This window comes from Pristis pectinata, chromosome 16 (genome assembly GCF_009764475.1).
Source record: "Pristis pectinata isolate sPriPec2 chromosome 16, sPriPec2.1.pri, whole genome shotgun sequence".
Taxonomy (NCBI): domain Eukaryota; kingdom Metazoa; phylum Chordata; class Chondrichthyes; order Rhinopristiformes; family Pristidae; genus Pristis; species Pristis pectinata.
In genome coordinates this window covers 46,051,037-46,074,348 of record NC_067420.1, presented here as the reverse complement: position 1 = coordinate 46,074,348, position 23,312 = coordinate 46,051,037, and the positions used below count along the sequence as shown (strand labels likewise).

Here is a 23,312-nt window from a genome sequence, read left to right as displayed (position 1 = left end):
TGTAAAAAGCAAAATGCCTTGCAGGGGATTTTATGGAGCCATCTAGCCTTAGGATGCCTGTTAAAGACAGCTTGGTGCTTTAAGAGCCACAGAATAGGGAAAGTTGTACAGGGTGCAAATCTCTGAAGGCAACTCTGGTGGCAAAGGTCGTAGCCCCAGTTTGCCTGGGAAGCAAAGGGTTAGAGAAGCAGAGCTGAGGCGTTATCCACACACAGGAAGCTGACGGTGAAGTGGTGGAAGCAGCTATAAGAACATGAGAAACAGGAGGAAGGGCAGTTTGGATCCTTGTACCTGCTTTGCCATTCAGTAAGATCATGGCTTGTCTTTTAACTCAGAACCACTTTCCTGTACCAACACTATGTCTCCTCAGTTATTCATGCCATTTATATAAAAGCTTCTGTGTTTTCAAAAATCAGTTCTTTATTCATTTTGTTCTATTGTTGTTGCCTTTCAGTTTAAATTGTCTCCAATACCAAAACACTATGTTCATCATCAGATATCCCGAAGCAGGAGATCATTCAGCCCCTTATGCCTGCTCCGCCGTTCAATATCTTTTACATCAAAGGCACCTTCTCTGCACCAATCCCATATCCATTGCCTCCTTTAATATTTAAAAACCTGTTAATCTCTGTCTTGTATTTGCTCAGCCTCCACAGCCCTCTTGGTTAGTCAACTCCATAGATCAACCATCCCATGGGTGAAGAAATTTCTTCAGTCTCTGACTTAAATGGCCAAGCCTTTATCTTGAGACTAAGACCCTTGGTACTAGACCCCACAGCCAGAGAAAACACCAACTTTACATCTATCCTGTCGAGTCCCTTTCCACAGTTCCTCCAAAACCCTTTGAACGACATCACCATTCATTCTTCTAAACTTGTGAGAACAGGCTTTGTCTGTTCAATCTCTCCTCATATGATAACGCCATCAGCTCAAGAATTAATCTGATGAACCTTCACTGCAGCCACAACCTTGCAGGTACAGACAACCCCTGTATTATAGGGGAGGTTGATTCCTAGAAAATGGTCTGTATTGTGATTTTCCATAACGTGAAGCTGCCTCATCTATGCAGACATCAAGAAACACGAGTTGAAAGAAAATTTTGTGTTTACTTTTTTCACATAAATTCCAAGAGGAAATTTTATTCCATTTCTTGAATTTTTAGGTAGTGATTTGTGAATTCTGTAAGGACGAATTTCTGTTATCTAAAAGGCTGTAATGTGGGGGTCACCTGTACATTTATTCTCATAGAGACCTGACCTGCACAAAATATTTCACATATGATCACATCAGGGCTCCAGATAATTGGAGTCAGACATCTCTTTTACTCAAATCATCTTGCAACAAAATGTGTCATTCGCTTTGTAATATATGTGAATGACTTGGATGTGAATGTGGATGTGGGAGGCCAGATCAGTAAGTTCGTGGATGACATGAAGATTGGTGGAGTTGTTGACAGTGTGGAAGGTAGTCTTAGGCTGCAGCAAGATATCGACGTGTTGGGGAAACGGGCTGCAAACTGACAGATGGAGCTTAATCCAGACAAATGTGAAAATGTGAGGCAATGTAATTTGAGAGTACAAATGAGGCCATGGTGTACACCATTAGGGTTAGGGTTAGAGTTAGAGTTAGGGAGTACCGAGGAACAGAGGGACCTTGGAATATAATCCATAGATCGTTGAAGGTGGCAATGCAGGTTGACAACGTGGTTAGGAAACCATATAAGACACTGGCCTTCATTAGTCGTGGTATTGAATACAGAGGTAAGTTATGCTCCAACTTTCTAAAATCTTGGTCAGGCCTCAGCTGGAATGTTGCATGCAGTTCTAGTCACCACACTATAAGAAAGATGTGATACTGCTGGAGAGAATGCAGAAGAGATTCACCAGGATGAAACCTAGGATACAACAGTTTGGTTATAAGAGACTGGAGAAGCTCGGTCTGTTCTCCCTGGAGCAGAGGAGGTTAAGAGGGGAGATGATTGAGAGATATAAAATTATGAGGGTAGACAGCAGGAAACATTTCCCCATATCTGAGGTAGAAAATTATAGAGGACAAAGATTTAGGGTAAGGGAGAAGAAATTCAGACGGGATCTGAGGGGCACCTTCTTCACCCTGAGAATGGTGAGCGTTTGGAATGCACTGTCTGAGAACACAGCTGAAGCTGGGTCCAGATGAACATTTGAAAGAGGGCTATGGACCAGGTCCTTGGCGGTGAGGTTAATACAGAAGGGTGCCCAGTGGTTGATGTGGACAATCAGCCTGTTTCCATGTTTACAATTCTATGATTCTATGAACTGTAACACATTGCTCTCTCTGCTAGCACACCCTGCATTTCGTTCCAAAATCACCAATTTACCAGAAGCAGCTCACAGGGAGATCTGCTAAGAGCCTTCAGCATACTTTATCACGAGAATATAATCAGCTGTCACAGTCTGAAAACAATGAACAAAGGTCAATGCAGGAGAGGAAGGAATAAGTCAGTTTTCTTTGGTCGTGAAGTTTTAAGGTGACCTTGATTTTTATTTTAATGAAGTGGCATGGCAAAGTTAATTACTGTTTCAGGAATGCAAATGGAAAATTCAGGAACTTAGAATGAGAAGGAAGATAGCCAAAACTTTATTCAAAAAAGATGTGAAAAAAGTTAACAATTAACAATCATACCATGTAAGTGGGGTTCACAAGACAGGTTTCTGGAGATACGAGGACAGCTTGAAAGTGGGAAAGTGGACCAAATTCTGATCTTGGTGAGATTTTTCTGCTAATACAGGTACCTGCATTTTTACTGGGTCACCCAGGAGGGACCAATGACATCTGCGGAGGAAAGATAACTAATATCTCTGCAAAGCAAAAACATCGCATTGCTTTTTTGTTCTAGACTTACTTCTGGCACAGGGTGAATGGTATCAACGCTCACTTCCATTGCACTTGGCTGCTCCAGGGCATTTGCAGCATCTTCATCTTCATTTTGACTATGACTCTCTTCTTTTGCCTTAGACTTAGATTTGGATTTTTTGCTCTTTTTTCTGAGTTTGAAGGTGCCCTTTGACTTCTTCCCTTTGTCACTTTGAATGGCTGAAATTGAGCTGAAAACATCTACTGACACAGCTATAAGAATTCGCCCTCGGTAAAATATCCCTTCTCCTAGGCCCTCATTCAGATCCCTGTAAGCATCCCTGAGCACGGAATTCTGAGGAGAGCCATAGAGGTAAACCCATGCTGGGCCAAAGGTTGGGTAGAAACCAGCTGAAAAGTAAATAGAAATGTTACCAGGGAGAGGATGATTAACATTCAGGTATTGGATTTACCAACAAAAGAGACATGTCATCTGTTTCTATTAACAAGCACAGGGAAGTCATAGAGTTATACAGCACAGAAACAAGTCTTTTGGCCCAACTCGTCTGTGCCGGCCAAGTTCCCTACCTGAGCTAGTACCATTTGCCTGCATTTGGCCCATAACCCCCTGAACCTTTCCTTTCCATGTAACTGTCCAAGTGCCTTTTGAATATCTTAATTGTACCCACCTCTACCACTTCCTCTTATAGCTCATCAATATACTCACCACCCTCTGTGTGGAAGAAGGTCCCCTCAAGTCCCTTTTAAATCTTTCCCCTCTCACTTTAAACCTATGCCCTCCTTGGCTTTGGAGAGGGTGCAGAAGAGGTTCACCAGGATGTTGCCTGGATTAGAGGGTATTAGCTATAAGGAGAGGTTGGACAAACTTGGACTGTTTTCTCTGGAGTGTTGGAAGCTGAAGGGCAACCTAATAGAAGTTTATAAAGTTATGAGAGGCACAGAGAGAGTTGAGAGTCTGAGTCTTTTTCCCAAGGTGGAAATGTCAAATTAGAGGGCATATGTTTAAGGTGGGAGGGGGAAACTTTAAAGGAGATGTGCAAGGCAAGTTTTTCACAGAGAGTGGTCGGTGACTAGAATGTGTTGCCTGGGGAAGTGCTTGAAGCAGATACAATAGCAATGTTTAAGAGTCACTTAGGCAGGAACATGAACAAGGAGGGAACGGAGGGATATGGACCATGTGCAGGCAAATGGGATTAGTTTAAATTGGCAGCAAGATCAGCACAAACATGTTTCTGTACTGTTTTATATTCTAAAGGCAACAGAGAGAACTCAGGAAATTACAGGCTGGCAAGCCTTACATAAGTGGTAGGGAAATTAGTGGTGAAGATTCTTAGGGACAGGGTTTACTTGCATTTGGTAAAGCATGGATTTGTGAGGGATAGTTAGTATAGGTTTATGTGGAGCCCACCTTGAACTCGCTTGGTGAATACAGATGAGAGGTATTCATTTAGGTCCTCGCCAACATCATCTGCCTCCAGATAGATTACCCTTTTGGTCCTTAAGGGGACCCACTCTTTCCCTGGCTTCCCTTTTGCTCCTGATATACTTATAGAATATTTTAGGATTCTCCTTAATCTTACTTGCCAAGGATATTTCATAGGTCTTTTTGCTCTCCTAATTTCTTTCTTAAGTTCGCTCCAACACACTCTATCTCCCTCGATCTCAGCTGCCTAAACCTGCCAGGTGTTCCCTGTTTTGTTCCTGATTAAACCTTCAAAATCCTTATTCCCTAATCGGCCATCTGCTCCTTTCACCCTCACCAGAACATGTTGATCCTGAACTTTTACTAACTTCCTTTTAAAAGACTCCCACTTATCAGATATTGTTTTACCCACAAGCATCTGCTCCCAATCTACTTTCCCCTATTCAGTCAGAGTCCCCCCAATTCAAGACCTTAACTTGAGGACCAACTTTATTCCTTTCTATAATTACCGTGCAGAATTATGGTTGCTGTTCCCAAAGTGCTCCCCATCACTTCTACTACCTGCCCAGTTTCACTTTCTGAGATAAGGTGAATTCTGCCTTGTCTCCAGTCTATTAGAAAGATGACAAAGGAGTTTGAAGTCAAAAAAATAACCACTTGAACTCACCATTTATTCTGGGATCAGATATCTCGTGTAAATTGAGGAAGTGAGTTGCTATAGCAACATCATTGATGTTAGCATCATCAATGACTTGAATTTTGATACGTCGAGCAAGTGGTGGAAACATCTCAACAAAAGTGATTTGTTCATTCCATACTGGGTTTGTTGTGTTGCTTTCCACTGATGTTTCTCCCTGTTATTGAGAGAAAAATGTTACTTTCAGCAAATCACTACAGTTGTTGAATTTCCTGCAGAATCAACAACATGAATCTCAATAATAGAAAGTAGGTATGAGTTATTAAGTTTATGTGGGATCTGAGGGGGAGTTTTTTTCACACACAGAGTGTTGAATATGAAACGTGCTGCACGAGGAAGTGGTCAAGGCCAGCACTCTCACGATATTTACAAAGCATCTGGACAAGCACTTGAATCCCCAAGGCATGCAAGTCTAAGGACCAAATGCTGGTAAATGGAATTATTATAGATAAGTTGATAGGAGACACAAGAAACTGCAGATGCTGTAATTTTTAGCAAAAAAACAAACTGTTGGAGGAACTTAACGGGTCAGGCAGTATATGCGGATGCAGAGAGATGGTCAATGTTTTGAGTTAGTGTTTTGGTTCGACAATGGTCCTGATGCATTGTCTTGATAGGTACAATGGTCAGCATAGATATGCTGGGTCAAAGGGCCTGTTTCTTTGCTGTATGATTGTATAACTCTGATAAGTGAAAAACTACAAATATTAGAAACTTAAAATAAAAAACAGAAAATGCTGGAAATACCATTTTTGGAGAGGGAAATAAAGAACCTTACTGGTCTCCACATTCAACAGAACCACCCATAAATACCTAAACTACCACTGTCATCACCACAAGACACGTCTTTCCATCCCGTCTCTTTCAGCATCCTGATGACATCTCTCCCTCAGGTGTCCATCAATACCCACTCCCATTTTCAAATCAATCACTCTCCCTCTTTTCCCTTTCTGCTGCCCAAGCCCACAAACATTCTTCCAGATGAAGCAGTGATTTACTTGTAATTCTTACTATTTAACATACTGCATTTGCTGCTCATTATGTGGTCCCTTCTAGATGTGGAGAAACCAAAAACAGATTTGGTGACTACTTAGCAGAGTACCTCCTTTCTGCCTGTTATGGTGACCCCAAGCCTCCAATCAGCTGTTACTTAATTCTCCCTCCCATTCCAACCTCTATGAGCCCTTGGCCAACTATACTGTTTCACTTAAGCTCAGTGATAGTTCAAGAAATTCAACTAGGCATATCATAGCCTTCCAGATTCAACTACAAGTTCAATAATGTTAAATAATGAGATTTCCAGTATTTGTATTTCACATTTTCAGCTTTGATGGTTTCTTTTTCAAGCAATTTCAGATAATTATTCTGCTTCACCCACTTACATTTTCTCCTGATCAATGTTTTGTTATTCACTTATCCCTTTATTAGCCTATTTTATCTGAGTACAGTATGAAATACTGTCCCCTTCATTATTGAATCACATCTGTGTTCCACCCAATCACAGAATTCTTTTCTCTCTTCACTTCCTTCCCCAGCCATCCACTCTCCCTGAATCATAAAGCTGGTGCATCTCCAACTATTCCACATTCTGGTGGAAGGTCATTCGCCCGATGTGTTAACTCAGTACTTCACTACACAAATGTTGCCTGATTTACCACGAATTTCCAGCATTTTCAATTTTCATTTCAGATCTCCAGCATCTGCAATGTTTTGTTTTTGGAGTTACAGATGATGTAGACTAGAAAACAATACATGGGGAAATGGTGCAAATGGAAATAAGGGAATGTCAGACCTGTTGAATGATTACATTGCATCAGTTTTCACTGGAGCACTTGACTAACATTCCTGATTCTTCAGCGAAATTAATCATCTAGGATTGGAACTTAATAAAATTAATTTGTAAGAAAATAGTGTTGGAAAAAAATAATGGCATGAAAGACAGGCAAATGCACAGACCTGGTGATTTCCACACCAGGATTTTAAAAGAATTATATGAGGAATAGCACAGCTTTCCCAAACTCTCATAATTTAGAAGTTCCTCCTGTTGAAAATGCAATTCCAATCACTGTAAAACAAAAGCACAGAAGTAGAGTGGACAACAAAATAGAAAATATCATATAAATGTTGGCAGGACTAGGTAATTTTTTTGAGGTAACTAAGAGAAAATAGATCTTATTTTTTATTTGAATTCATTAATAGAACCCATTCAGTACAGCTCTGCAGTACTCAAACCAGTTATGGTTCTGTGTGTGTGTAACTCTTTGGACTTGGGCTGAGTAGATTTCTGGTAATTTCAGGTAATAAATCTGATGGAAGGTTATAAAATAATGTGAGCTAGATTCTGTACCTACTGATAACAAGACTGGATGGAACGAGAGGTCAAGAATAGAAATACACGGAAAGAGAATCAGTTAATATTTCTGAACTCTCTGTTTCTCATTCCACAAATGCTGCCTGGCCTGCTCGAGTGTTTCCAGCATTTTATGTCTTTATTTCAGAGATCTAATATCTGCATCTTTTCTAGAACAGAAAATACTTTTGCAGAGAGGAATAACCATCTGGGATCTGTTACCTGCGTGAGTGCTGAGTTCTGTGAAAACCTTCAAACAGAAGATAGAACAGGTTTTCTCTGAGGCAAAAATCATACTTTTTAACAAAGCAAGAGACTTAGTCATTAACGGGTATCCCAGGGCAAGTTTGATTTCCTACCCGGCTTTTTGGAGATTTCACATATGGAGCATAAAAAGGGTTTGGACATGATAGTTTTTGGAGCATATTATCATTTTCTGCCCATTTTTGTAAGTTAATTTCTTCTAATGAAGAGCCCAGGAAAGCAGATAATGAAAAGAAAAATTAATTTATAGGCTCCATTCAACATTTTTAAGAATACATTTGAAATCTTTACCTGCTGTCCTGCAAAAGTGACTTGGATGTAAGGATCAATGAAAACTTTATGTTCTCCTAGAATTTTTGAAAGACTCCCCATAAATCCAGAGTTCATGCTGGGGAGATCTTCTGCCTTATATAACTTGATGTAGAATTTAGCCCAGGGTCTCTCAAGTGGCACTTGTTTTGGAAGCAGGAGATTCCTACAATATACAATAATGTTTTTTGTGAGAAATAAAGTGGAGAGCTGTGGATGATAAAGAGAAACAATGATATTTGTTTGTATGTAACCCAGAAACCATGACAAATGGTCCAGTGACATGTTCAAATTGCACCACAGCAATAAGAGAATTTAACTGAACTGATTAAAGTCCTGAAATAAGAAGTCAGCATCAATACTGCGTTACTGCGGTACAACACCCTAATACTAATTCAACCATGAAACTACCAGGTTGTTTTAAAAACCTCTGGTTCACTGGCAGGCTGGATACTAGGAGGAGGTTTCCCCTATCTGGGGCTAGTGTAGAACCAGGGTCATAGTTTCAAGATGCAGGTTAAGACACTTAAGAACAAACATAATAAATAGGAGCAGGAGTAAGTCACTTGGCCCTTCATGTCTGCTCCACCATTCATCAAACTCATGGCTGATCTTATACCACAACACCATTAACCAGCACCATCACCCCAGACCTTTGATTTACTCACATCCAAAAATCTATCATACTCTCTTTGAGTTGACTCAGTGACTGAGCCTTCACAGCCCTTCAAGGCAGAGAATACCAAAGGTGCACCACTTTCTGAGTGAAGACATTTTTTCTCAGTCCTAAATGACGTACTTATTCTGAAACTGTGAACCCTGGTCCTAGACTGCTCACTCAGAGGAAACATCCTCTCTGCAGCTTGCCCATCGAGCCCTGTACGAACAAGCACAAGAGATGCCAGATGCTGGAATCTGGAGGAAAAAGCAAACTGCCAGAGGAAATCTGGTCAAGCAGCATCTGTGGAGGCAAAAGGATGGTCGACGTTTCAGGTTGAGACCCTGCATCAGAAATGTCAACCAGCCCTTTGTCTCCACAGATGCGGCATGACCTGCTGAGTATATCTAGCATTTTCCTTGTCCTTATCTAAATGCCTCGAGAACACCACTATCGTATCTGCTTCCACCACCACCACTGATAGCACATTTCAGGCACCCACCACTTCCTGTGTAAAAAAAATTTTCCAGCACATCCTCTTTAAACTTTCCCCCTCTCACCTTAAAGCTATGCCCTCTAATACTTGACATTCCTACTCTGGGAAAAAGATACCAGCTGTCTACCCAATCTATGCCTCTCATAATTTTATAAACTTCTATCAGGTCTCTCCTCAGCCTCTGAAGCTCCAAAGAAAACAACCCAAGTTTGTCCAACCTCTCCTTATAGCTCATACCCTCAAATCCAGGCAGCATCCTGGAAAACCTCTTCTGCATCTCAAAAGCCTCCATATCCTTCCTGTAATGGGGAGACCAGAACTGCACACAATACTCTAAGTGCAGCCTAACCAAAGTTTTATTCAACTGCATCATGACTTCCTGACTCTTATACTCCAAGTCCCTGGTGATGAAGGCAACCTTCACACTCCCCTCTTCCCACTCTGCTCCAACTGCTCCATTTTTTTCTCTCTCTTTCTCCGCCTCCATCTATCATTCACCTGCCACTGTCCCCCAACTCCAGCCCCGCTCACCTCGCCTACCTGGCACAACCTGCCTGTTATCTTACACCCCTCCTCAATCCCCCAGTCGCCTCAGACCCCTGTCTCACCACTCTCCCTCTCCTTTTTGTACTGGCCCCTCTCCACTCTCAGTCCTGATGTAGGGTTTCTACCTGAAACGTCAACAATTCCTTTCCTCCTACAGATGCTGCTCAACCCGCCAAGTTCCTCCAACAGATTGTTTGTTTCACCAGGATATTGACTGGACTGGGGGGCTTTAGATTGGATAGGCCGAGTTTGTTTTCTCTGGAGCACAGGAGGCTGACGGGTGACCTTAAAGAGGATTATAAAATTATGAGGGGTATAGATAGGACAGATAGTCAAAGTCTTTTTTCTAGCATGAAGTAGTCTAGAACTAGAGGGTATAGGTTTAATATAAGAGGGAAGAAATTTAAAAGAGATCTGAGGGGCAAGTTTTCCACATGGAAGGTGTTGATTATTGGAATGAGCTGCCAGAGGGGGTTGTAAAGTCAGAAACAATTATAACATTTAAAAGACATTCCGGTCTATACCACCACAAAAATAGCTACCTGGCCTAATCTCACTTTAATAAGGTCCATAACCCTGCAGATCACAGATCTCCAAGGTCACCAAGTACTCTTTAAATGTGATCAGGTTTCTACCTCTATCTCCAGACTTCTATCTCCAATAAGACTCCCCTTCTCACAACAATCCTCATCTTTTCAGCAATATTCCTTTTGTCTCATGTGACTTAATCTTCTGGACTACCCAATAGAGGTAGAAACCTGATCACATTTAAAGAGCACTTGGCCATAGAAGACAGAGGGCAGTGGTGGAGGGGTATTATTCTAACTAGAGATCTGTGGCCAGTGGTGTTCTGCAGGGAACAGTGCTGGGACACCTATTGTTGGTGATTTATATATATAAATCATATAGCAGGAATAAATCATATAGCCAAAGCATATAGCAGGATATCACAGCCCGGTATGGAGGCTCCAAAGCACAGGACTGCAAGAGGCTGCAGAAGGTTGTAGACTTAGCCAGGTCATCATGGGCATAACCCTCCCCACCATTGAGGACATCTTCAAGAGACGGTGCCTCAAGAAGGTGGCATCCATCACTAAGGACCCTCAACATCTGAGACATGCCCCCTTCTTGTTACTACCATCAGGCAGGAGGTACAGGATCCTGAGGACCCACACTCAGTGATTCAGAAACAGCTTCTTTCCCTCTGCCAGATTTTTGATGTCCATGAACCCATGAATGCTACCTGATTATTCCTTTTTTTGCACTAGTTATTTATTTTTATAATTTATAGAAATTTTATGTCTTTGCACTGTACTGCTGCCACAAAACAACAAATTTCACATCATACAAGTCCGTGATAATAAATCTGATTGAGGATATAATTCAGTTGGAAATATGGGCGGAGATGGCAGATGGAGCTTAATCCAAACAACTGTGTGGTGTTGCACTTTGAGAGGTCAAATCGAAGAGGAAAGTATACAGTAAACAGCAGGACCCTTAGGAACATTGATGGACAGAGATATTTTGGAGTGCAAGTTCACAGCTCCTCGAATGTGGCAACACAAGTAGATAGGGTGGTAAAGAAGCTGTACAACATGCTTGCCTTTATCAATTGGGGCAGTGAGTATAAAAGTCAGCAAGACACATTGCAGCTGTACAAAATTTTGATTAGACTACATTCGGAGTATTATGTGCAGTTCTGGTCACCACATTACAGGAAAGACGAGGAGGCTTTGGAGAGGGTGCAGAAGAAGTTCACCAAGATGTTGTCTGGATTAGTGAGTATTAGCTATAACCAGAGGTTAGACAAACATGTATTGTTTTCTCTGGAGCATCAGAGGCTGAGGTGCAACCTGATGGAAGTATATAAAATTATGAGAGGCATAGATAGGGTAGACAGTCAGATTCTTTTCCCCAGTGTAGAAGTGTCAAATACCAAAGGGTGTAGCTTTAAGGTGAGAGGGGGAAGTTTAAAGGACATTTTAAAGCAAATTTTTTTTTACATGAGGAGTGGTAGGTGCCTGGAATGCATCGGCAGGGGTTATGGTGAGAGTAGATATGATAGCAATGTTTAAGAGGCTGAAGTACAGGAAACAGATGAGAAGCTGATCTGTTAACCAAGGTTGAGGAGAAGAAGATGGGTTCCCCTCAGGGGCACCTTTGTGGAAATCTTGTCATTAGAACATATGTGACAGAGGTGGGGGAATTAGGAGAATGGAATGGAGTCCCACAGAAGGTGGGTGAGAGGAGGTATAGTCAAGACAGCTGTGGCAGTCTTTGGGCTTGTAGTGGATGTTTGTCACTAATCTATCTGCTCCATTTTCTCTCTCCACTATCTGCTGTGCATTTCCTACAGCTCTGCATTTCAGTTTTTAATGTTCCTGTGTTCATGCTTTCCCCCTTTCTATCTCTAACTGTCCTCAATGACTTCACCAGCAGATTATCTCCACAGCAACTCAGACCTTACTCTATCAGATATATACTCTTTGTTCTATCCACCTCACTCCTATCTGCAAGTTAAACTAACTTGTTTTTTTTTCTTTTTCTGTACTGACAACGGTTCTTTGATCTGAAACATTAACTCTGTTTCTCTTTGCATAGAATATTTCTAGCACCTTGTGTTTTTATCCCAGATTTCCATCATTTGCAGTTTTTCATCCAATATCTGAGAGCTGACATTTGGCCTTTGTGAGATGGAGTGCTGGTTGCCATACCACAACAGCACCACCTACATTGATGGGTTTGAGATAAATTAATATGTTGATGGAGGGGAACTGGTTAGACCTCTGTTTAAGGAAGGAGGGGAAGGCCCACAGACTGTCAGCTGTGGGATGTAGGTGTAGGGTCATGGGTGTGTTGGTGGAGGGGATCTGTTCGGACAATATGATGGAATAAGACAGATGTAGTTGCTCCCACCATGATTTGTTCACAAAATTTTACACAGGAAAAGTCTGCTTTTGCTAACCTTCAGGCATGCATCCCAAATCACCACATGGATTGACCTTCCAGCTTTTACTCACCTTTCAACATCTTCATCCTGTGTGGTGATGACACCAGGATTACCCCCCTGCATATCACCTTTCCCTAACACTGTAATCGTACACTTCACAAAGCCTTTAATGCCACTTTTCGTGTCTTTAGGGTCAGTCAGAATGGCCCATTTCTGATAAAAACCATGATCTGAAAAACAAAAACAAATCATAATTTCATGATAATACTTTATTAATAAAAAGCAAGTAACATATGCTACATTGGTTTAATACCTGAAAGTGATTAGGTAACCTAGAAAAAGCCATCAATGCAAACACCAGGGCTGTGCAACACAGAAACTTTGAAATAATGTCACTGAAAGTTTAAAAATCATGGAAGGGATTAACAAGTGTTCTAAAGTACACAATTTATTCTCAGAGACAATTTGGAATAAGCAAAAGGAGAGTGCAATGAAGATAGGGCAATGAACACAGAAATAATGAAAGTTTGTGGAGAAACTACATAAAATGAATGAGGCTGGTTTGATAAAGGCTACTTCTAAAGTTCAAAATCATTGGTTTAACAGAAACAAAATGGAATGTATCCTGCTGGTTGAAGTAAGCAACAGAAGTGACACTGCAAAGTGGGAGTTTGTGCAAAATATGGTTATAAATAAGTTATACTACAAGCTGTGCTTGTTTCTGACTCATAGTATTTGTATCTGTTCATAGATATCTACAGACCTCCACTCCCCAGAAGATGTCACAGAAAATCTGCAGCAGAGTGCCTCTTGGCTTTAAGTTTACGATGTGCCCGGAGATCCAGTTCCATTGTACAAAAAAAGGCGAGAACGAGAAAAGTACACACATACAGAAAAAAATAATAAAATCAGCCTATACACACATACAGAAAAAAATAATAAAATCAGCCTATACACCAATATTGCTACCATGACTGAGGAACGTTACATAGTTTTATGTAAATGTTGGTCAAGATTATGACATGCTACTGTCAGTGACGACAGTGTGACTAATTATTGAGACTGTATATCCTTACCAGGCTGCTGATAAACGGTCCCCGCGTCAATCCTAAACAATCCCAGTTGAACTCCAGTGAATGGGATTTTTTTTGCATGAACAACCTAAAACACAAGTAAAATTATTTAACCCTTATTGTGTTGTCTCTCCAAACTGTTTTTTCACAAGTACAGTCTCAGGTATTTACACACACTGGCTGCTGCTTCAAATAACCGTCTTCCCTCTGAAGCTCACTGTATATACAAACACTGAAGTTAAGGTGGAAGAGGGTAAAGTATTGGTGCCTGGAAATTCAATTCCATAAGACTCAGCCTTATGCAACTGAACATCATTTTTTATAGAGTGAAACATGGTAATGACTATTTTTATGTCCTTCCTGTCTCATCCCAGTGACTATGAAGTGATTTGTACATCAGGAGTTTATGCAATATGTCATTCCCATGCAATGGTCTTGCTGGTGCAATGCAGGTTAAGTTGGACAACACTGTTCTGAAGTTACTCACTAGGCACTCCCAAGGGAACCTGGTTTTCAAACCAGAATGCTAAACTCAGAATTGGGCAAATTAAGTGAAGTAATAAAGTCAGGACACTATGAATATTTAGTAGCTAAGGTAACACCTGTGGAGAAAAAAAAGCAGAAATGTTGCAGGTCAACGACTTTTTAATCAAAACTTAGAAAAGTTAAAAATCAAACAAGTTTTAAAATGTAGGGAAGGTGAGGGAATGAGGTATTTTAATTCCCCATCACTCTCTGACACACCTCCGCTTAGTCCTTACAGATGACAACGTGTTTCCACTTGCCTGTCACTCTCATCCTCCCATCCAAGCTGGCTCTGACCTCGGCTCCTGCACTGTTCCATTGAAGCCCAATATAAACCTGAAGTACAGTATCTGATGTTCCAACTCAATGCCTTGCAGCCCTCAGGACTTAATTTTGCATTCAATATTTCAGCTAACCAAATTTTCCAATTCATATCAGAATTGGCAAGTTTCAATGAAAGGTCACTGACCAGAAACATTACTCTTTACTCTGTACTGTTATTGTTTTTACCTGTACTATATCAATGCACTCTGTACTAACTCAATATAACTGCTCTGTGTAATGAATTGATCTGTACGATCAGTATGCAAGACAAGTTTTTCACTGTACCTCGGTACAAGTGACAATAATAAACCAATACCAATACCATTAACTCTGTTTTTCTCTCCACGGATGCTGCCTGATCTGTTGATTACTTTCAGCATTCTCTGTTTTTATTTCAGATTTCCAGCATCTGTAATATGTTGCCCCTCCACCTCAGTAAAGGAACAGGTAAAATATTTCACCAGCAAACGTGTCAGGACCTGGTCTGTTGCAACCGTGACCTTAAGCACTGGAACTCGTGCACTGGAATTTATCGGCAAGTATGTGATAATCATACAGAAAGAAAAGAAACATCAGGTTTGGCATCTTTGTTCATGAATTACCAAGCATGGAAAAATGTACCTGAAGGAAAGTCTAAAGTTCTGAACATAATTTTCCAGTCCTCTTTGGCTATGGGTATAGTGGGTTAGGGTTAGGGCAAGGATTGGAAGATTGCTGATGTGGTGTTAGTTGAAAAATGGAGCGAGTGATTGACTGAGTAACTGCAGGCAGTCAGCATAACATTCATAGAGACAGCTTTGATCCTAATTTAGAAAAGTACAGGTTAATCAAAGATAGTCAGCATGGATCTGTTAAGGGAGGTTACATCTCACGAACTCAATTAAATTGATTGAAAAGATTGATAAGAATAGTTAATTTACTCTCTATCAATTTTAACAAGAAACTTAACAAAGACTCACAAGGCCTTCTGAACATAAGAGTAAAACCCTGGAGGATCGGAGGGTATGTGGCAATTGGATTAAAATTTGGGTCAGTGGGAGAAAGTAGCAGGTAGTGGTCAATGGCAGTTTCAGTGATTGGAGGGTTGTCTCCAGTGAGATTCCACAGGGATCTGTGATAGATCCCCAGATTTCTATGGTTTAGTTCTGAACCTAAATTTAGGATTCATGATTAATTTGCATATGGTAACAATATTTCTCAAGCAGCTGATGAAGAAAGCTCTAGGCTGCTTAGCCTAGGTAGTTGGACACCAGCAGATTACATCGGTGGGCACAAAGGTGGCAAATGGAATTCAATCTGAAGACAGGTGAGATCATGATGAAGGTGGCAACCAAGGTGACAGAATACAACAAATGATAGGATAGTGAGAAGTGTAAAAGAAGAGAGAGACCTTAGAGAAGGTTGAAACTAAGTTGGCAGAGGAATGGTGCTCAAAATAGATGTTCAGTTCAGGAGATATGGTCACTCAGAGAAGAAACATTTGGTAAGTCCAGGTGGGTAAATGCACATGAGGGGAATACAAAGTTAAATTTCATCTATTTTAATACAAGGAGTCTAACTAGTGAGGTAGATGAACGCAAAGCTTTAATTCACACGCGGGTCACCAATATTGCTACCATGACTGAGGAACAGTTGAAAGACGGACAGGATTGCCAACTCAGTATTCCAGGGTAGAGAATGTTCAGGCAAGACAGAAAGAGATGTAAAACAGTGGTGACATTGCACCGTTAGTCAAGGAATGCATTACTTCAGTATTGAGGGAGGATATCCTAGAAGGCTCCAAAAGATTAAGCCCCAAGGGATACAGGCAAGTTGGCAAATTGGATCCAAAAATGGCTTGGCAATAGGAGATGAAGGGTGATGGCAAAGGGTTGTTTTTATAAGTAGATGCCTGTGACAGTGGTGATCGGTGCTGCAACCCTTGCTGTTTGTAATATTGGTGAATGATTTGGATGTAGAAATAGCAGGCATCATCATTAAGTTCACTGATGACACCAAGATTGGTGGAGGATAGTCTTAGGCTACAGGGTAATGTTGCTGTGTTGGTGAAATCGGTTGAAAAATGACAGATGAGAGTTTAATCCTAATAAATGTGAGGTGGTACATTTTGGGGGGATACTGGTGAGACTAGGGCATGCTATGAATGGTACGGTCCTAAGGGTCCTGGGGAGTGTTGAGGAACAGAGGAACCTTGGTGTGCACGTCCAAAAACCCTTGCAGGTGGCAGCATAGGTAGATAATGTGGTTAAGAAGACATATGATATACTGGCCTTCATGAGTCTGGCACTTCAAGAGCAGGAAGGTTATGCCTCCAACTTTATAAAACCACGATCAGACCTCAAGCCGCAGTACTGCACGCAGTTCTGGTCATCACAGTAAAGGAAGGATTAGATAGTGCTGGAGAGGGTGCAGAGGAAATTCACCAGCATGTTGCCTGGGATGGAGCATTTCAATTATGAGGTGAGGCTGGGGAGGCTGAGTCTGTTTACCCTGCAGCAGAGGAAGTTAAGCGGGAAGAATGACTGAGGGCATATACAATTATGAGAGGTATAGATAGGACAGACTGCAGAAAACTTTTCCCCATATCAGAGGTGAACAAAACTAGAGGTAGATTTAGGGTAAAGGGAGGAAGAGATTTAGAGAGGAAATGAGGGTAACCTTTTTCACCCAGACTGGTGAGTACCTGGAATGCACTGCCTGAGAGCGTTGTGGAAGCAGAGTCACTGATGGTATTGGAGAGGTGCCTAGACGAACACCTGAATCATTTTGGTATAGAAGGCTACAGCCCAAGTGCTGGAAGATGGGATTAGTACAGATGGGTGCCCACTGGTCGGTGTGGACATGGAGAGCTGAAAAGCTTGTTTCCATGCTGTATGACTCTGCAACTTTGGATTGCTTGTCCACAGATTGTTGAAGTTAGTGGGACAGGTAGAGAAGATGGCTGAGATGTTATGTGGGTTATTTGTCCTTATTGGCTGAAGTAGTGAAGAGTAAGGAAGTACGTGGAATGTGAAATGAGCTGCCAGAGGAAGTGGTTGATGCAGGTTCAATTCCCGCCGCTGCCTGTGAGGAGTTTGTACCTTCTCCCTGTGTTTGCGTGTGTTTCCTCCGGGTGCTCCGGTTTCCTCCCACATTCCAAAGACGTTCAGGGTAGGAGCTGTGGGCACGCTATGTTGGCGCCGGAAGAGTGGCAACACTTGCGAGCTGCCCCCAGCACATTCTCAGTAATGCAAAAAGACACATTTCACTACGTGTTTTGGTGTACATGTGGCTAATAAATAAATATCTTAATGTCTTTTAAAAGACACTTGGACAGGGACATGGATTGGAAAGGTTTAGAAAGTAATGGGCCAAACACCGGCAAGTGGGACTAGCTTGGATGGGCACCTTGGTCGACGTGGACCAATTGGGCCAAAGGGCCTGTTTTCGTGCTGTTAGACTCTATGACTCTAAGTCAAGTTAAAACAATATAAAGTACTAGCAAGGTCACAGCTGGCAATCTGTGTATAGTTCTGGTCATCAGATTATGGAAAAGAGGATAATACTTCATAGTGTTGAGAGAATAGGTACAAGGAAGTTGCCAGGGTTGGAATCATATAAATTACAGAGTAGCTAGATCACAGAACATTTCGAATCATAGAAAATGTACCAAACAAAAGACCGATCTATTTGTGCCAGTCAGGAGAACTAATCACCCTATCCCTATTTTACAGCACTAAACCTGTAGTCATGGTAGAGAGGAGTTGAGGAAAGAAATTATCAGCCACAGTAAAGGGTAGAGCATCTGAAACTCACTACCTGGGAAGCAAACTAATCTCCTCAAAAGCTGACAGAAGGAAGACATAAAGCAGAGTTAATGTAGTTCTTTGAGGATGTAACAAGCACTGTGGACAAAAGGGGTAGCAGTAGATGTTGTGTATTGGGATTTCCAAAAGGAATTTGATAATGTGTCATGTGGAAAGTAACTGCACAAGGTAAGAGCTCATGACATTGGGATAATATTTTACCAGGATCAACTTAAATTAATGGGTTATGCGAATGGGTAAAAATCTGGCAATTATAGAATGTAAGGTTGGGAAATGTGAGGTTATCCACCTTGCTAGGAAGAAATGAAAAGCAGAATATTATTTAAATGCAAAGAGACTACTGAATACTGCTATCTAAAGGGTTCTAGGTGTCCTTGTACATAAAACACAAAATTAATTTTAGTTGCACTTTTTTGACTAGCATAGACACAAAAGGCCAATTGGTTTCCTCTGTGCTATACATTTCTATGATTCTACTATTCCCATTGTTCCAGCCTTGGCACACCCGTACTTCAACAATGAACTCTTCTCCAAAGTTTCTGAGGTACAGCCATTTTAAGATCAAACAGTATAAATTTGGGAGGTCCTGATGTGTTTAGGAACCGTGGTGCGTTCTGAAGGTAGGATGTAGCCAGTGAGTTTAAAGGGAAGTGGGGTGTAGTTGAACCTAGCAAAGTTATAACCACGTATAAATACACTTTCCAAAGTCTAAAATGATACTATTAAAGACCTTATGTTTAGTGTACTGAATCAGACAACGCTACTTTGGTGGACATTTTCAATCACAATCAAAAATCAACTTTTTGGTTCAGTTCTTCAATATTTGATGATTATTCAAACAATCAATTGTTAAAGAGCTTCATACTTACAATAATTTCAATGATTTTATCAAACAAGACAGCTGCAGGCTCTTGGAACTCGAAGATAAAATACTAGGAAGGAAAAACACAAAAGAACTGTAATTAAAATATAAAACCAGATCAGGCACCTGTGGAGAGAGGCAGGCAGTGCATCATTGATAGTTGTAATAAAAGTAGGAAATACTCGAAACACAGGGGAAAACAAGAGGAGTCCCTCTGATGGAGTGAGGCCCCTTAGGATAATGTGACAGAGCGGATTATGCTTCCTTTCTCCTGCCTTGTGCTGCTAATAGCAGGGATGTGGGATGTGCCCAGTAGGCCAAACTATACCAATGAAGAGAGAGAAAATGAGTCAAAAATTACAAATGGATGCTGGTCTGAAACGTACAGTTCTGACAGAGACAGAAGTAAAGACCAAGTTGTCTAAAGTTGGAAAATTTGATATTGAATCTAGAAGGCTACGACGTTCCCAGATAGAAGAGAAGATGTTGTTCCTCAAGCTTACACTGGGCCTTGCAATAACATAGGTGGCCACAGACAGATAGGTCAGAGAAGGAGTGGGATGGAGAATTAAAGTGATGGTCAACCGGAAGCTCAGGGTCCGCAAACTGAAGACAGGTGCTCTGCAAAGTGATCATCAAAACTCCAGTGTAGAGGAGAACATATTACGAACACCAAATTCAGTATACAAGATTAGAAGAAATGCAAGTGAATTGCTGCTTCATTTAGAAAGATTGACTGGGAAGGGAAGAGATGAAAGGACAGGTGTTGATTTGCCTGTGGTTGCTTTGGAAAGTGCAAAAGGACGGGAGTGGTTGATGGGGGTAGAACAGCAGACTAGAAGTCCACAAATGGAGTTAATGATCCCTTCTAAATGCTGAAAGAGGGATGATGAGGACTATGTGCCTGGTAGTGGAATCCTATTGGAGCTGGTGGAAATTGGCTGAGTGAAAGCAGTCAGAAGGTTGTGGTGCAGGGTTGTTATTCGGATTAGAGGCCTGTGACCAGTGAAGTGCTGCAGGGATCAGTGCTGGGTCCATTTTTGTTTGTTATTTATATTAATGATTTGGATGAGAATGTAGGTGGCATGGTGGGCCAAGGAATGGCAGGTGGAGTTTAATTCAGATAAATGCAGGGTGTTGCATTTTGGTAAGACAAGCCAGGGCAGGACTTACAGAGTAAATGTTAGGGCTCTGAGGAGTGTGGTAGAACAGAGAGAGCCAGGGATGCAGGTACATAGCTCCTTGAAAGTGGCAACACAGGTAGACAGGGTGGCGAAGAAGACATTTGGCATGCTTGCCTTCATCTGGCAGGATATTGAATACAGGAGTTGGGACATCATGTTACAGCTGTACAAGACATTGATAAGGCCACATGTGGAGTTTTGGTCGACCAGCTAAAGGAAGGATATCATTAAACTGGAACGGGTACAAAAAAAATGTACAAGGATGTTATCGGGACTACTGGGTTCAAGTTATAGTATGAGGCTGGATGGGCTATGACTTTTTTCCCTGGATTGTAGGAGACTGAGGGGTGACCTTATAGAGGTTTATAAAATCATGAAGGGCATAGATAAAGTGAATAGCCACAGTCTTTTTCTCAGGGTAGGGGAGTCCAAAACTAGAGGGCATAGGTTTAAAGTGAGAGGGGAAGAATTTGAAAGGGACCTGAGGGGCAACTTTTTCACATAGAGCATGGTACGTGTATGGAATGAGATGCTAGAGGAAGTGGTACAGGTAGGTACAATTGACATTTTTAAAACATTTGGACAGGTTTATGGATAGGAAAGGTTTAGAGGGCTAAATGCAGGTAAATGGGACCAGTTAGGAAACTTGGTCAGCATGGATGAGTTGGGCTGAAGGGCCTATTTTCTGTGCTGTATGTGTCTATGACTCTAAACTGAAGACCGCATAATACTGTCCATTACAAGCACTAAATATAAGCTTCTAATAATACTATCATTGCAATCTCTAAATCAGGCTTCAAAGCTACTGTTCACTGCACCCCAATAGTCATTGAACCCAATAATATTATCCAATACACCTTGTAAATCAGATCCCTTACTCTCCTTTATACCCCATAGATCAGGTTCCTTCTAACCCACTCTGAGCCTTGTCACAAGATATTCTTCAGCAATAAAGTCTCAAGGTGATTCTTTTCGTTTCAGAATTATTCTGCTGACTGTAGCTTCAGTAACCAGCAGACTTACCTCGTTATAAAATGGGCAATTAGTGGACTTCTGTGTAGATGTGTGCTTTCTCTCATCTCCCACTTTCACATGAACTACAGGGTCGATGTTGACACCGATTAACTTTCGTGCCTCGAATATGGTAACTGCAATCTAAAGGGAAAAACAAAAGAATCAATAAATATATCACACATTACAACATCCAGCCTGTCAAGTCTGCAACTCTTACCTCAGTTTGATACAGGGAACATGTCTTCAAAATTTTGCAGCTCCCCATAGCACCATTCCTTATATGGAAAACTACAGTGTGAGGCAGATAAAGCAAGCAGGAGGGGTGGATAGGAAGCAAGGAAGGCCTAATAGGCTAAACGGCATTTATTTTTTAATGTGAGAAACCTGACAGATAAAGCAGATGAACTCAGGGCATGGATTAGAATATGGGACTGGAATATCACAGCTATTACAGAAACATGGTTGAGGGATGGGCAGGACTGGCAGCACAATGTTACAGGGCACAAATGCTACAGCATGATAGAGATGGAAGTAAGCGAGGAGGGGGAGTTGTGTTTTTCATTAGATCGTCCACTGAGATTATATGGGTGGAACTTAGAAGTAAGCAGGGCGATCATTCTGATGGAATTGTACCATAGACCTCCCAATAGTCAGTGTGAATTAAAGGAGCAAATACGTGTGTTGCTCACAGAATAATAGAGTTGTAATAGTATGTGATATTAACTTCCCTAATATTGACAGGGACTGGCATAGTGCTAAGGGATTGGATGGGGTGGAATTTGTTAAGTGTATCCAGGAAAGTTTTGTCATGGGACGGGTGGAGTTGGGAGACGGAGGTGGGTGGGTGATAGATGGAGCGGTGGGGGGAGGGGAGAGTGAAGGTGGAGACAGAGACTGGAGGGTGATAAACGGGAATACAGAGGCTACCTATACTGGAATCTGGTAAGTAAAGGCGGTGATGATGGGAACCATGAGGGGAGAGGTGAAGGGCAGATGGAACCAGAACCAGAGGGAGGAGGGGGTGAGCCAGTGGGTGAAACACGTGGGCAGTAGGTGGATGCAACGGGTGATGTCGGGGTGGAAGGGGGTATGGGAAAGAGGTGAAAGAAGGGAGGATCAGAAGGAAATGGTGGGGGCTGGGGGCGGCACAGGTGAAACATACCTGAGGTGACTGACGTCTATTTCCTTCTGTAGATGCTGCCTGACCCACTGAGTTCCTCCTGCAATTTGTTTTTTGCTTCACAGGGATGTTACTGGGACTGGAGAGTTACAACTCTTGGTTACAAGGAGAACTCAATAGGCTGGGGATTTTTTTCCCCTGGAGAGTAGAGAGCTGAAGGGTGATCTTACAGAGGTATATAAAATCATGAGGGGCATAGATAAGGTGAATGTTCACCGTTTATTTTTCCCTGAGACAAGGGAGTCCAAAGTTAGATGGCAGATAAGCTTAAGGTGAGAGGGGAAAGATTTAAAGGGGACCTGAAGAACAACTTTTTCACATAGAGGGTGGTGGGTATCTGGAACTAGCGGCCAGAGAAAGTAGTACAGGTGGGTACAATTACAACATTTAAAAGATATTTAGACAGGTAGATGGATAGGAAAAATTTAGAAGGATATGAGACAAATGCAAGCAAATGGGACTAACTCAGGTAAGCGCCTTAATCAGCATAGACAATTGGGCTGAAGGGCCTGTTTCAATGCTGCATGACTATGACTCATGAAAAGAAATAGGGGTACCCTTGGAAATTATAGACCGGTGAGTTTCATGTCAGTGGTAGGGAAGCTATTGGAGAGGATCCTTAGGGGTAGGATTTATGAGCATTTGGCAAAGTATAGACTAGTTAGGGACAGTCATGTCTTTGTGCAGGGCAGGTCATGTTTTACTAACTTGACTAAGTTTTTTGAAGAGGTGATGAAGGTGATCGATGAAGGTGGAGCAGTGAGTACAACATACTGAGCTTGTATTTCTCTTGTCCAG

At 41.6% G+C, this 23,312-nt stretch overlaps 1 protein-coding gene across 2 annotated transcripts in view; it reads right to left on the bottom strand.

The window, feature by feature from the left end:
• fer1l4 (fer-1 like family member 4) overlaps positions 1-23,312 on the bottom strand; it is a 207,748-nt gene that overhangs the window by 150,486 nt on the left and 33,950 nt on the right. For both annotated transcript variants that reach the window (XM_052031437.1, XM_052031438.1), the window contains exons 9-15: positions 21,344-21,475; positions 19,144-19,206; positions 13,623-13,707; positions 12,617-12,776; positions 7,879-8,062; positions 4,944-5,130; positions 2,882-3,243 (exon numbers count right to left, since the gene is read on the bottom strand). In XM_052031437.1, the coding sequence (XP_051887397.1) occupies positions 2,882-3,243; positions 4,944-5,130; positions 7,879-8,062; positions 12,617-12,776; positions 13,623-13,707; positions 19,144-19,206; positions 21,344-21,475 (1,173 nt within the window). The remainder of the gene's footprint in view (positions 1-2,881; positions 3,244-4,943; positions 5,131-7,878; positions 8,063-12,616; positions 12,777-13,622; positions 13,708-19,143; positions 19,207-21,343; positions 21,476-23,312) is intronic.